Source organism: Rousettus aegyptiacus, unplaced genomic scaffold, assembly GCF_014176215.1.
Source record: "Rousettus aegyptiacus isolate mRouAeg1 unplaced genomic scaffold, mRouAeg1.p scaffold_m13_p_2, whole genome shotgun sequence".
NCBI lineage: Eukaryota > Metazoa > Chordata > Mammalia > Chiroptera > Pteropodidae > Rousettus > Rousettus aegyptiacus.
The window spans coordinates 134,563,915-134,580,077 of record NW_023416295.1 but is presented as its reverse complement, the minus strand read 5'-3'; the positions used below and the strand labels follow the sequence as shown (position 1 = coordinate 134,580,077).

General features: G+C 34.4%; 1 protein-coding gene across 2 annotated transcripts in view; it reads right to left on the bottom strand.

Moving 5' to 3' along the window:
• The window catches only part of NELL2 (neural EGFL like 2), a 301,007-nt gene that overhangs the window by 136,950 nt on the left and 147,894 nt on the right, over positions 1 to 16,163 (bottom strand). For both annotated transcript variants that reach the window (XM_016146451.2, XM_016146450.2), the window contains exon 13: positions 15,303 to 15,431. In XM_016146451.2, the coding sequence (XP_016001937.1) occupies positions 15,303 to 15,431 (129 nt within the window). The remainder of the gene's footprint in view (positions 1 to 15,302; positions 15,432 to 16,163) is intronic.

Genomic DNA, 16,163 nt, shown 5'->3' with positions numbered 1-16,163 from the left:
CAGAACTTATAGTGTTCCTGTAAACAGAGACACATAATAATTTTAAAAATGTTATGGGAGTTTAATAAGGGTAGCACCATCTGGAAAAAAAAAAAGTGAACGTTTAAAATCTAGTTTTGCAGGCAAGGTAAGCTTCCAAGAGGATGTGACATATAAACATAGGACTAAAGAAGTAAAATATCCAGGCGAGATGGGAAGGAAGAGAGTATTTCAAGCAAGGGAACCATGTGCAAATGCTGGAAATTGAGAGAATTCAATATATTCAAAGAAAAGCAAAACATTCGATGAGGCTAATGAAGTAAGCAGAAGCTATTGTGTAGAAATCTTATAAACCAAGTGAAAGAGTCTTCCATTTTATGATCAATGGGAATCTATCAAAGTTTTTTTTTAAATCAATTTTTAATACATCATATGTGTATATGGTATAAAATTTGAAAGATACAACAGAGTGCACAATAAAAATAAGACTGACCTTTAGCCACTCAGTTCTCCCACTCCTAATCCTTGAGATAGTCATTCTTATAAGTTTCTTGTGCAAACTTCCAGAGACACTCTACCCCTATATAAGCACATGCATGGGTATCTATGTGCATGTGTGTGTGTATGTGTGTATGTGTGTGTGAGTGCACACACTCCTCTTCTGAAGGTTGTTTGAGCAGGGGGATGAGACGACATGAGTTTCTAAGCAATATCTTTTTAATTGCAAGGTAGAGGATGGATTAGAGAAGAGCAAAACTGAAAGCTTACTTAGTGATTTGGGTTCCTGTATCTGTGACAGGATATTCTAGTTGAATCTGAAAAGAGTCTGGCAGATTGAAATTTATATATATATATTATACACACACACATACATACCAACACATACATACATATACACACACATACATATATATACACATACATACGCATGCATATAATCTATAATTGGCTGCATACTGGGACTGATTGAATACCTGTAGATGAGGGAAGGGACCTCTCAGTGATAACATCCTTCTTTATTAACAACTGGGTAAATCTTTACTGTGGGGAACTGGAGGAATACATTTGGGTGACAGAGAAGTATGGACATAGACATGTTGAATTTGAGGTGCTTATAACACATCCAAGAAGAAATATCCAAGAGGCAGTTAGATATGTGATCTTAGAGCTCTAGGGAGAAGATAAGGCTGGAGGTCAAGATTTTAGAGTCCTTAGCACAGAGAAGGTAATTAAAGTCATGGTGTTAAACAATGTCATCCAGGGAGAGGGTGCAGAATGAAGAAAAAAATTAGGAAGGAGCCCTTGGAAACTTTGGTATTTAAGAACCAAGTATAGAAAGGAGCCTAAGAAATATTGCTCAGAGAGGTAACAGCAAAACTAAAAGTGTGTCGAGGATAGACAAATGTCACTATCACCTTTTCAACTCACCTTCTATATTTGGGGAAATCCTCATCTCCTCAAGAAAGAAGTCACAATTCAAATCTTCAGTGTACTTGTCAGCTAGTACATAGGTGTGCAACCTAGGACTGCCAATCAAAGGCAACAAATGAACAGGACAAACAGACTCATGGACATGGACTATAAACTAGTGGTTACCAGAGGGTAGAGAGTGGGGTAGGAGTGGGGAGGTAGATGGGGTTAAGAGAGTCAATATAAGGGGGTAGTGGAAGGGTGAAGTGGGTAAAGGGGATCGAATATAAGGTAGCTGAAGGAAATTGGATTTTGCATGGTAAACACACAATAGAATATACAGATGTCAAATTATAATGTACACCTGAAAATTATATAATTGAATTAACCAATGTTACTCCAATAAACTTAATTTAAAAAAAGAAAAACAAAAAAAAAAGAAGAAAACTCATGTAGGCGTAATGGAGAAGGTATTCAGCACTTGGTGTAGTAGTAGTGACATAGCTTCTGAAGTCCAGTCCTGAGTGTCATCAGTGAGAAGTATGCAATATTTGTGTGAGTTGTGGTATTGGCATTAAGAGACAGAGGTAGTGGGATTTGTACGCAGGCGTGATAGGTGTTGCCTTGAGTGAGTGACATCTAAACATGTCCTCCCACCTGTATTGTGAGCCAAGTACTTAACATCCTTCGGTAGGTTGCTTTTCTGCTTAAACTGTCAGAATGCTTGCAACTCTGATCAATACAGCGTAGTATCATGAAGACAAGGTAAATAAGTTTTTGAAGAAGGAAATGATCAATAGCATTAATTGCTGCCTAGATGTCTGATTTTACAAGATATAGAAGTTATCTGTGACTGTAGTGAGAGTAATTTGGAGGGAATATGGGATGGAAAATCCACACTGAAGTGGGATAACAAGAATGTCTCACTTGAAGAAATTGAGACAGTGAAAATGGATTACATCTTTAAGAAATCTTGCTACACTTCTTAATAAAGGAGAAGAGGAACAATAACACAAAAGCTTAAGGCAGAAACTTGTGCATATTTAAATGCTAATGGGAAGGGACAAATAGAAAGTGGTGATAACAGGTGGACATGTTTCCTCTGAAGACAGGAAGAGGTGAGATTCAGAACTGAGAGGGACCCATTACTCCTAGGAGTGGTATCTATTAAGACTAGGGAGAAGAAAGAAAGGGTGAGTGTGAAGCATGTGGGTTTATGTAATGGGAGGAGGATGATGAAAAAGTTACCGTTTTTGGTTTTTTGGTAAAGAAGGTATCTGCTGAGAATAAGAGAAAGGGTATAGAGTCAAGGGTTTACAGGGAATGATGAAGGTGTAAAATAATCATAGTAGAACATGATTGAAACTGAGCTGGGATGCATAGTAAAATTGCCAAGCAGAGTACAGCACACAGGGTTGGTAACCATGCATGCACAGTAGTAAAGATCTACCACTTAACATTTTATAACACTGAGTTTTACAGTGCATGTTCATATGAATGATCCCTTAATTCTCACAATAACGCTATGACTACACAGAACAGACAGAGTTACCCCTTTTCACAGCCAAGGAACCTATTCGAATTTGAGAAGTTTCCCAAATGTTTGCTGTAAGCTATAGCTGGCAAATCTAGAGTAGAATCATTCCATATAACCTACTGCTCATCCACAATCTGGTCCCTAGCTTTGCAGTTTAATCTACTAACTCTTGGATATCAGCTTCTTGTTGTAGAGAGACTCCAAAACATGTCTTGCTCTTTCTCTTTGCTTTCTTTTCTCTGCCAATCCAAACTGGATTCACTCTTCAAGGCCCGGCTGAAGTCCCAATTTCTCCACAATGTCTCCCTAACCTTTTGGACCATGGGAATGCCATCTGTCTCTATTTCTGCACTTTTTGTCTATGCTTATTCATGGCTAGTTAATAAGCTGTTTTGGCTGAATCCAACTGTCTTGAAACTGAGAAACAGATAGACAAATTTGAAAGATTGCCTTGTCATGTTGAATTTGAAAATTCATCAAGCTGAATAGCATTTTTTCCAAGAAGGCAGATTAATAGTTCTAAATATTAAAAACTAATTTAATAAATATATATTTATTTTACCAAAAACAAGGATTTCAGTCATTACAATATTTAAATTCCTGCCCAATCAGTTATTAGCCTAATCTAAACATTACATCAGTGCTTTCAAAAATGATATGGAGTCATTCCAATTTCCAGTTGCTTACTTTTATATAAATCACTGACTAATTGCACTGCTAAATTTGACAATGTTAATGTTTAATGTTGATTAGGAAGCATGACCTCACAACAATTCAGCATAAATAAAAGTATATGTTCTACAATTTCAGACCCATTTCTTCACCATCACATTCTTATAAGAATATGAACAATCTGTAAAAATATGTTTGGGAGTACATTCTTCATATTAAAGAAAAATCGCTTGAGGGGCATGGAATAAAAAGTAAAAATCTAAATATTCTTATGTATTATTAAAGTCCCAGGGATCTATTTTTATATCATGCCAATGAATATGAGGTGTAATTTAGACCCATAATGTGCTTGCTTGTCTCCTGACAAATGTTTCATGTTTATTAAAGGCAGCACCAGTTTCCTAACTATCCACGTCCAAACACATGGGCTCTTTATGCTCGGAAATAGTCATTTGCCTAGACAAGTCAAGTCCTTCTCCATCACATAACTCAAATTTCTCACTTTTCAATGTCAGCTTCAATTTGTGCCAGCTTCCCACAATCCATGGCTATTGTCTCTTAAAAATGTATTCGTACTTCTATTCATAATATTAATAATGAAACTAACGTTTACTCCAATGACTGTTGCTTTGACCATGTCATTTCATTTTTCTTCACAGCATCACATTTTTTTTCCACAAGAGATTCCAAACATAATCTTAGGACCACTGAATCAAAGTTGGATTTCTTTTATTTAGGCAATCCTGATATATTTCTAGCTATACTGTTATTCTGTCATTAATCATTTTCAAATTTCCATTGCCTATCTCCAAGACTTTTTTCAGATGCCCTTAATGCAATTTTATTTTACATTGGAGTTGGTTCTTCCTTTTGAAAGATAATGAATACATAAAAGAAGGAAGAGAATTGTAAAAGAAATGTTAACAGTTGTGTTTCATTTCAAGCTAGCATTTGTTAATTCACTTTTACACTTTTGACAAATATAACTGGAATATATAACTTGAAATTCTTGAAAGGCAAGATAGAGCTGGTATTTATAATTTAATATCTAAGTTATAAAGTTATACTTGACCTTAAACTTAATGGAGTTGCAAAAAGTCTTTTTCCATCAATTAAATTATTAAAAATTGTTAATAATATGATGCCTCATGTCACTGCAAATGGATTCTTTTCCAGGGAGGTGGCTTTTCAAAAAAAAATAATTTTCATTTACCTAATGAAAAAATGATAATAAACTGCTGCTTCACCTAAAACACCTGCAATTAATTTAAAATGAATTGTTTAAGCAGACATTTTCTTCCTAATAATAATAAATAAGTTCATGTATATATAATTATCAAGTATTTTAACCTGTTGCACATTTACCAAAAAATAACATGAATTCTCATGGTTACATTTCAAGTCTCATCATATAATTTGCAAAATGAGGGTGAATTATACACACTCTATATCAAAGAACTGGTTAGAATATTATTCAGACCAGAAAGGAATTTGGGATAAAGTAGGTTTGGTTCTGGAAATAAACCATGGTAACTTAGTTACTGAAGAAGCTGAAGATCTTATTATAAGTGACTTCAAATATAAGATAATATCATCATATAAACTCTAAGAGTATTGTTACCTCTAGTTTCCTATAAACTAATGGTGTAATATCTTAGCTCTCAAAATAAATTCATGTTGCATGAATTGACCGGCACACTATTAATAATAAATATATATGATAAACACAGGTTTAAAAAATTTTTATCAAGAATTTATTTTACTGGAAGGCATTTCCACATAATCTTATTTAACCCTCACTTCTCCAACAACCTCATGAGACAAATTCTCCCCATTTAATAGATGAGGAGATTGATGCTCAAAGATAGTAAGTGATTTGCACAAGTTCCCAGTTACTAAATAGCAGAGGTAAGAATAAAATTCAAGTCTTTTGTGAAATGTTCTTTCTATAACATCACAACTGCCCCCATTTGTCAAACATGGAAAGATTTTAATTTGATCCATATAAACATTTATATTCATTTGTCTATTACATCCCAAAATCTCTTCTAATATGTATTAAAAATATATAATGATAGATGGCTGCACATATAAATCTGCAAAGTATCCATCCAACTACCAAGATGACTCCTCATGTCCAAAGAGTATGTACAAAATAAGTATTGGTACTTATTTACTTTTCAGCATTGACACAATGGACTAGCAAAAGGATGACAATTATAAATACTTGTTGGCAGTAAATGTTTCCATCATATCATACTACAAAGAAATGCAAAAGGAAGCAATTTGGTGAAAATAATGGGCCAAACAAAACTCAAAATCATACCAGAAACTCAATAATGCTACCAAGTATGGATCCAAATTTCCTTGTTTGCTGATAAATCTGAGGCCTCCCTTCATATCTCCCCAATTACTCCTGAATGTACCCTGAGTGTTTCTATGGGTTCAGAAATAAATCAACACATACTTAGCATCACTGCCTACTACCCTGTCCTGAGCACCCTCTAAGCCTCTTCTACGTTCTCTGAGTCTCTGCTTAAGCTAGGATATGTGGGACATGTCCCTGTGTTGTTCTTTTGTTGATTTAAAGGAAGTTCCCATCTCCAAAGCTACAAACTCTTGGGACACCACACAGCACCTCCTTCAGTCTTCATAGCATGTTCAGGGCTACTCAAAAATAGAAAAAAAAAAAAATGTTCTTCTAATGTCTTTTGTTCTTTGGTACCTAGGCCCTATGGTAGTATTGTTTATGTCCTAAATATGAGTTTATGCCCTTCCCCATCATCACATTATGTCTCTCCCATTTGATGTAAAACTAGCCCAAAGAGCCAGGCAGCCATTACATGGTTGTACATAAACCTCTCTTCATTCTTGGCATGAAAGCAAAAGCTCTCAAAAGAATCAGTAATACAACAGACACTGGGGGTAGGTATCATGCTTACTTATAGCTATGTTCCTATCCTTTACTAAGCTTAAACCAATGGTTCTCAACTGGGAGCAATTTTGCCCTACAGAAGAAATTTGACAATGTTTGGAGACATTTTTGCTTATCACAACTAGGAGTGGGAGTATAGACACAGGTGTGCTACAGGAATCTAGTGGGGTAGAGGCCAGGGATGTTGCTAAACATCCTAAAATCCACAGGACAGCACAAAACACACAACAAAGAATTATATAGTCTTAAATGTCAATAGTCTCAAGGCTGAGAAACCCTGGTTTAAAGTAATACCGCTGTGACACACAGGAATATAATCACACAAGACTCAACAATTCGTCTTTCTAGGCAGCACATTAACTAAATACTAAAATATAATAACAATTTTTGAATATTTATTTTTAGAAGGATATCAATATAGATTATTAGAATGGTCCTTTTCAAATTTTAATATGCATAATAAGCTGTAACACTTGTAAAAATACAGATTTTTGAAACCCAACACTAACTTACCTAAGCAGAATTAAAGTTGAATCCCGGAATATGCATTTTTAACAAACTCCTCAAGTGATTTTGAGGCACTTTGAATCACACTGTAAAAAATCATGTTGAAGAAGCCAAACTGTATCCTGATGAAAATAAACTGAGACAGCGAACACTAAAATTCCTCTCCAGTTGAGCTTGTAACTGAAAAATATTGGATAGCTACCAAATCATTAAGATAATAAATTAATAAACTTTCTGCCTTAAACCAGTATTCTTCGAATTTTCCTATGCGTAAGAATCACCTGGAGATCTTGTTAACATGCAGATTCTGATTCACTAGGTCTGAGATAAAGTATGAGACTCTGCATTTCTAACCAGCCCCCAGTGATGACTTAAATCTTTGGGCCTTGGACCAGCATACTGAATAGTAAGATCTTTAAAAACTGTTAAAAGGATATAAAGACCAGAACTACTTATTTTAACAAAGCTCAAAAACATTAATCGGAATTCTCATTTCGCTCTGCATTTGGAAAATAAGCACAAATTTTAAATGTTATTTCCATTAGAAAGTCAGCTCCCTGAGAGCAGGAGCTTAATGGGTTTTGCTCACAGCTATATGACCAGCACCCACTCAAGGCCTGGCATAGTATATGATCAAGAAATACTGTTAATAAATGAATGCTGAACAAAGATTCTTTATATGAAATCTAATGATGGAAGCCAATCATAAATCAAAATCCCAAGTAGAGCCTATAGATTCACCTCAGAGAGAAGTGCTTGTTCTTAATACTATTTAATACATAGATATATCATTAATTGATGATTGATTTATGATTTCTTCTCTATACAGCATCTAAAATGTTTATGAATTCCAATAGGCTTATGAGTATTTTCTATAGAAGTGTATTCTTTGGGGATGAGGGGGAAATCAGTTGACCATAAAAGTCATACAACTATGGTGTCTTGCTCCAAAAGAATAGTATATGAGTAGCCTTGACTGCTTCTTCAACTTCTTTTGCATGAAAAACTATGCCTAAGAAAAAAATTCAGAGAAGTTTCATCTTTATTAGGTTTGATTTTAAAAATTTAAAGTCCTTCTTTCAAATCAGAGGAGACCCTAATTTTGAAGAAAAAAAAATGCCATTTTTCTCTGATTTGTATGTCTTAATAGTGTTCAGGTTTACAAATAAATGGAAATTGTTTTTGCATAAGAGAAAGCTTAAGTAGCACAGAGAGTAAATAATGAATGAGCCCAGAAGAACTGCTAATACAAGTTCAAATATGACTGTGTCACTTGATAGGGATTTTCAGAACTTTCGCATCAAAACTCCTCAATTAGAGAAGGGTGATTTTCATAAAGCAAAACAAACATTATTGTCTCAGCATTGTAAACATGTTAAATAGATGTTCCTTGATGCCTAAAAAATACTTTAATGTTTTTGTAATCATATTAATTCTGAAAACCCTTTTATGTTATGACTTTTTCACTTGGTTGGATCGATAGATGATGACAGTAAAAGGCCAATATATATTTGGAAACATCGGAAATGCTTTTGCTCTTCTTTTTTCCTTAATTGGTAGCTGTAATGGTTGACTAGGCCATAAGATGACCAGGCATTTGGCCAGACATTATTCTGGGTATGTCTGAAAGGGTGCTTCTGGATGAAGTTAACGTTTAAACTGGTAGACCGAGTAAAGCAGATTGCCAAGCCTAACGTGAGTGAGCCTCATCCAACCAATCAAAGACCTGAATAGAACAAAAGGGCTGAGTAAGAGAAAAACTTTACCTGCCCAACTAATTAGCTAGCTAGGACATTGGTCTTCTACCCTTGGACTGGAAATTTACACCATCCGCTCTCTTGATTCTCAGGCCCTTGGACTTAACTGAAACTACATCATCACCATTGGCTCTCCTGGGGCCTCTAATTTGTTGACAGCATTTTTGGGGACTTCTCAGCTTCCATAATTACATAAACCAATTCCTTATAATCCCACCCCATCGATCTATATCTATTTATCTACACTCAGTAGTCCTCACCTTATCCGCAGAGGATACGCTCCAAGACCCCCAGTGGATACCTGAAACCATAGATAGTACCAAACCCTATATATACTATGATTTTTTTCCTATACATATATTCCAATGATAAAATTTAACTTGCAAATGAGGCAATTTCACAGATAAAAAATTTATTTTTGGCAAACTCAGCATACAATTTTTTTCATTCCTTATTATGCCAATAACTTTTACCTTTTCACTTAAAGAATATACTTTATAGCTTCTCTTGCCCTTTGGGGCTATTATTAGGTAAAATAAAGGTTATCTGATCACAAACACTTTGATACTGTGACAGTAGATCTGATAACCAAGAAGGCTACTAAGTGACTAATGGGCAGGTACTGGATAAACAAAAGATTTGTGTCCAGGATGAGATTAGGTGGACAATGTGAGATTTCATCACGTTTTTCAGAAGAGCGCACAATTTAAAATGCATAAATTATTTATTTCTGGAATATTTCATTTAATACATTCAAACCATGGTTGACTGTGGGTAACTGAAACCACAGAAAGTGAAACTGCAGATAAGAGAGGACTGTAGTATGTCCGATTGCTTCTGTTTTTCTGGAGAATCGTCATTAATACAGTGCCCTTGGATTTTTTTTTTTTTATTTAAGAAACTCTATCATAACACACCACAGAGAGTGCATCATTAACCATGGTTTTGAAAGCTACAGTGTCTGCTAGAAATCCCTAATTAATCCCACAGGGCTCAGTCCTCTGGTTATTTATCCCCACTCTGTTAAGCAGGGCTCCCATTAGCTCCACTGGGGACTTGTATGCTGAGTTTACAATCGGAAAATTGAGCTCATTCTACATCTTATCCTTCATATCTCTTGGAGCAATTCTGTGAGGCTATCACTCATCTACTCCTAAACAAATCCTCTCAGATTAGCCCTATATTCTGTAGTTAATGGTATGCAGATACTGGTTATGTCAGGAATTCATCACTAAATTAATTTGTTGTGAAGAGGCAAGCAGCTGAGAAGGAAGGAAAGAAGGAAGGAAGGAAGGAAGGAAGGAAGGAAGGAAGGAAGGAAGGAAGGAAGGAAGGAAGAAAAGAAGAAAAAAAGAAGGCAATCACTAAGTGAGGGAAGGAGGAAAGGGAAGAACAGTTAGGAAAGATAGTTTGTTTTCCTGTTGTCCTCCTATGTAGGTTATTTACCATGGTCTGTAATGCTAATGAGCTGCTTTCTGGATAGGCTAGAGATTTTTTGTTTCCCTTTTCTGAAACATTCAATTTTTAAAGCCAGTTAATTGCTTTAAAAAATGTTTTCTAAAGAAAAAATCTACATGCTACTTTAATTTAAAAAATAAGAATTCGATTAGGTATTTAATAAGTAAATTCAAAGTAGTAGAGATTTAAAAAAACACTGAATTAAAGAAAGACGACGTGAATTTGAACCCTGGGTTTACTGTTTGCTGTCTGGGTAAATTATTTTAGGCAAATCATTTGATTTCCAAGCTCTCCAAAACAGGAGATTATAATAAGACCTGTACCATAGGACTGCTGGATGAAATAAGATGTTGTATGTAGAAGGCATTTTAAGTGTTGCCAAAGAACCATATGGTTATTAGTAGTTGGCAGGTTTTTTTTTTAATATATATATGTACATATAGCCTTATAGATAAACAATAGCAGGAGAGAAGGAAAGAATAGGAAAATAGAAAAATTACATATTTCCATTAAGAGTTAAGTTCCCATTACTTTGTACAGAAGCTAGAATCTCTGGAAACAAAGAACAAGAATAAAGGTAGAAAAGGTATCATTAGCTAAAGGACTGCACTGAAAAGACAGAAATGAGGTGGGAGGAGACAGTGTTTCTTTTGATATAATGGGTCGGGGTGTGTGTGTGGGGGGGGGAACACGTTTGAACCGAATATCTAAATATAATAATTTATAGTTTACATTTGAAAGTGCGCTGTGCTTGGCACATAGCAAGTGTTAAGAAAAATGTTTTTTAAGATTCTATTCTCCACATTCAATCGGTATTTATTAAGCACCTTCTACATGTCAGACATTTGATAATTGAATTGGTTTGCAAATCTTAAGTAAAAACAAGAGTATTTAGTAAAAGCAATAGTGAAGATGTGAAAATTTCTGGGATTTGTAATCCTTTTAATATACATACCATTTATCAGTACACACATAATTTAACAAATAATGACTGTTACAAATGAATAAATCCCTTTTCTTGCACTACTCAAAATAATTTTTAAGGCCAATACATACCAATTCAAAACAACTAAATCTCTTTTTGGCTATAAAAATCAATATGACAATTAGACTTTCTTACACAATATCGACAAACTTTAATAAGTTCAATGCTTATCCTGAATAATTCTTTAGTGATGAAGTAGCCTAAAAGTGCCCATCTATTTAGCATATCTAAGCATTTCAAACCATCAATACACAAGTATTTCTTAAACTTTACTTGTCTGTCTCTATTTTAGAAGTTTAGGAGGATTCAAGGAAAATAAACGGCCTGTGACCACAAGATACTTACAGGTAGGAGAAACATATATAGACTCATATATATGAATCCCTTAATAAATAAGATAGCATGTAATTACATATATTACAACTGGACAATTGAATATAAATCAGTATTGAACAAGGCACTAATTCTTCAGCCAGATAAAATTTAGATTTGAGAAACTAAATCTATGTGCATTTAATTCATCAAGAAAATTTTCAAAAAAGTAAAAATAAAAATTAAGCAATCTAGAAGGATAGTTAAAAATCATGGACAGTTAGACCAAAAAGCAAAAGGTATGTCTGGCAGATTGTATTAGTTTGCTAGGGCTATTTAAAGAGAGTACCACAAACTGGTGGCTTAAGTAACATAAATCATCTCACAATCTGGAGGTTAATAGTCTAAAATCAAGGTGTGGGAGGGTTGGCTCCTTCAGAGGGCCGTAATGTGCAAGTTGTTCCATACCCTTAGCCTAACTTCTGGTGCTTTGCTAGAACTCTTTGGTGCGTAGGATACCACCACCATCTCTGCCGTAACAAATGTGATCGTGGCACTCCTCTATGTAAAACCCCTCAGTGGCTTCCCCTTGTTCTTAGTGAAAACCTTAGTCTTCACCGTGCCCTTCAAAGCCCTACTTCCCATTATCAGGCACGTCTCCCTTGCTCTCTGTCTTCCTTCCTTTCTTAGAAAGTACTTCTTTCCACCTAGAGGCCTTTAGACATTTTGATTCTTCCACCTAGGAAATTCCCTTCTTTCCAACCCTTACATATGTGTTTAGCCGATTTTACCTAATCTTCAGATTTCAAGAAAAAATACCTCTTTTCTTCAAGCACCACCACTCATCCAGATTAGACCCCCTATTAACCTATTTCTCTTTCAGGGGATTTGACACAAGGGCAATTAAATGCTCTTTTGTGTAATGATCTGTTTATTAACTTATTATGTTTACTTCTTGCTTGGGAATTATCAGTCATGTATATCTTATTTACTGTTTCACCTCTAGCCTAGCCTTGAATAATGCAGGTATTCAATAAATACTTGCCAAATGAATAAATGAACTTCAACAATTTACCAGTGCCATTTTAACCCTGACTCAGTAAACTACAGTAAAAATCAATAGTCTGAATTATAGTCATATCATGAAAACAACCAGATTTAGTAAATAAAATTTATATTACTTTACAGATTGTCACTAGCTTATTTTTACATATAATGACAAGTCTAATTTCTTAGACAACCAGAATGCCATAAGACCAGTTAATAGATATAACATGTACAACTGCACAATAACAAAATGAAAAGGAAAGCCAAATTTGATCAGAATACTGTAAAACCTATTAACATGAATAACAAAAGATATAATATTAGAAGTCTTCATATATATAAAAATTCAAGATCTCTATAATATAACACGTTTTTCCATCATTTTCTTAACTTTTAAAGATTACATCTTTAAATGAAAAATAATATAAAGAAATTTACAAAACCATTTTTCAGTATGACCCATTGAGTGTGGGAAAGAGAGCTGACAATTTATGCCGAAAATAAACCTGTAGATAAAAACAGTTATCTCATCTCTAAGATTAAACCGTGTTCAATAGTTATGTTGTTGAGTAATATAAATCTCTGCCCTCTTCTCTTGAATTTTTTACTATCTCAATAATGCCAACACCGTCCATATGTTGCTCAGACTCCAAACCTTGACTTTCCTGTTCCCTCTTCAGTTCTCCTCCACAATAAACTATCTGCAAGTATTGTTGGCTCTACTTTCAAAATATACCATGAACATGCTTCCTTCTCTTTACCTCTTTTATCACTTTCTTAATCCAGACTAGACTATTATAATAACTTTTCAAACGGTCTTTCTGTTTACAATTCTGTTCTCTCCAACATGTCCCACCCTATAGTTCATCTAACACATTGCAGCCAGAGCTATCCTTTACAATACAAATCTGAACATGTCGCTCCCCTACTCGAGACAAACTTGAAATCTTTACATGCCTCCCTACATTATCTGTACCCTGCCTAATTCTCCAACTGCATCTCCTCTGACTTGTCTACACCATCATATTATCCTTCTTTCTGTTTCTAGAACAGATAAGTTCTAGTTCCCACTTAGGGTCTTTATGCTTGCTATTCCTTCTGGTTGAAATGCTGTTCCAGGTCTTTCTATGCTGTTTCCTTATAATCAATTCTAAGAAAAATGTCAACCCTCCCTCCTCTGGGTCCAGAGGCTTTCCCTGACCATCCTATCTAAATTAATCCACAATCAATCTCTATCACATCATCCCTTTTTGTTTTTGTCCTATTATTTATTACTACCTAAAACTGCCTTCTCCGTTTCTACAGTTACCCACGCATCTCTGTCTCCCCCAAAATGTAAGTTCTTGAGCACAGGAAGCTTATTAGTCTTATACACCATTTACTACTCAATGTCTAAAAAGCATTTGGTATACAGTAAGTAAGTGCTCACTAAATATTTATTACATGAGTGAGTATACTTAATAAGAACAAAAGCAGCAGCTCAAAATAAAGATAATTATAAAATTAAGATTCAAAAGAGGGTATCACATTAACAATATCAGTGGGGCTTATTAGATATTAGAGATCTTAAATATTGTAATGAAAAATATATTATTTTACTAACTAAATTTAAGTCCATTTCTTAAATATAGCCTTTCGAGGGGAAGAATTTTAAATAAATCTGCATTATGAATGGGAATGGGAGCCATAAACTCTTCCTTCAGCAAAAACTGGTCTCTTCAGAACTGAATCAGAAGCATTTAAAGAAATACTTTGGGAAAATGTCAATTTTAAAAATTAATACTAATTTTTAAAGCAGAAAAAAATCTTTAAAAAAGCCAAGGGAAACCATAGAAATTGGTTTCTCAAGGGCTAATAAATCACTGTGTAGCTAAACTTAGACCACATGTTTCTACCTTGGAGGTTTTCTTTCTCCTGGTACCAATGACACATTCCTGTCATTTGAAAAAGGTAAGTTTAGAATTCTTCAAATGCCCAAACACCACTGCATTAGTGTTCTTATTTGTAAGATTGACTAGCTAGTCACACAATTCCTGAGAATGAATCAAATCTGTAGTTCAGGAAAATTATAAGTTACTATATTTCATAGACTTCTAGGATCTTCATGAATAATTAAAGTCACATTATTTATAAATGCCAAAGGCCTCCTAACTGTATTTGGACTGTTTCCATGAGAGAATAAGCTACCTTAAATAGTAGTTAAGTTAAAAAGAATAACTTGGAAACCATTTACTCCGCTAGAGCTATTTACTAAATACCACAGAGCATGAATACAACTACCGAGATTACTTACCCTAGCAAACAAAGTAGCAGTGGGCACTTTATCTTCTTGTTAATTGATTGCCTTTGTTACACAACACTGTCTGGAAAAATCTGACTGCAATTCTAACTGCAAGCCACAGTAATCATGTCAATATGCGAACTATCTGAATATCTAATTATAAAAAAAAAAGCAATTTCACAGTGGGAGTATTGTTCTAATTCAAGAAACCAGCCATATTAACTTATTACTCTGACATAAAGCAGATAGCTGAAAAACTTTAATTTGAAAGATAATTATTTTTAGCTGATTAATATGCTTCAAATTAAATTCACTGCTTTTAATGGGCCCATCAACTTGACAACCTGGGAAATTAATAAATTTTGCATGCAGTAATCCTAGGAAATTTATACAGCTGAGCTACACATCATTACAAGGATTACCTTCACAGTAGGCATTGTCCTCTCGAAGAGCCCTAAAACCATCTCGACAGCTACAAACGGCCCTGTCATTCAGATTTCTGCAGACAGAATTCTCCATGCAGTTATTCCTTTCAGAACAAAAGTCATAACCTACAAGAAAAAAGGACCTTATTAAGGTAAATGAACTACGACAAGCAAATAAACTTTGTCTACTTAACATCTTTCTTTGATTTAGAACCCATTTTTCCTAAATGATTTTTTAAATTGCTGTCTTTATCTAATGTTTACAGAACAATATGCTATATGTACTAAAAGTTTTTCTTTATGTGTAAACTCAATTAATTCTTACTGAAAGTTAATTCTTTGTCTTGTTTCTGACTTTATAAGTGTTATTTGGTCTCTAACATTCTAATAACAGTCTGAAACAAGGAAAGAGTCTTGGAGTCCAAAATGAAGAATTATAATATAGAAGATAACACAGTGAGAAAGTGACTTGAAAACTAGCGGTTAAACATCATTAATGACTGTGGGTAATAGAAACCAAGCCAGATGAAATGTGCACATTGTATATTTAAGAAATGAAATAGACAGCCTGGCATCGTTTAAAAAAAAAGTTCAAGTTCGAAACGTGTTTAAAATGGAAATTACATAACTTCAATCTAATTTTCTCTGGAAAATGGCAAAGCAAAGTATGTCCACTCAAAAGAAGAATATTTTTATGAACTACAATGATCCCACAGATTCTAGAGTCTTTATGAGAGGAAAGAAAAATGGAACATTTTATAAACAGCGACACCAATCCTGTATAATTTCTCAGGATTTCTTTTTACTGTGTGAGTCCCTTGTTCGAAGATTATCTAAGATTCTGAAATGAAAAACTTG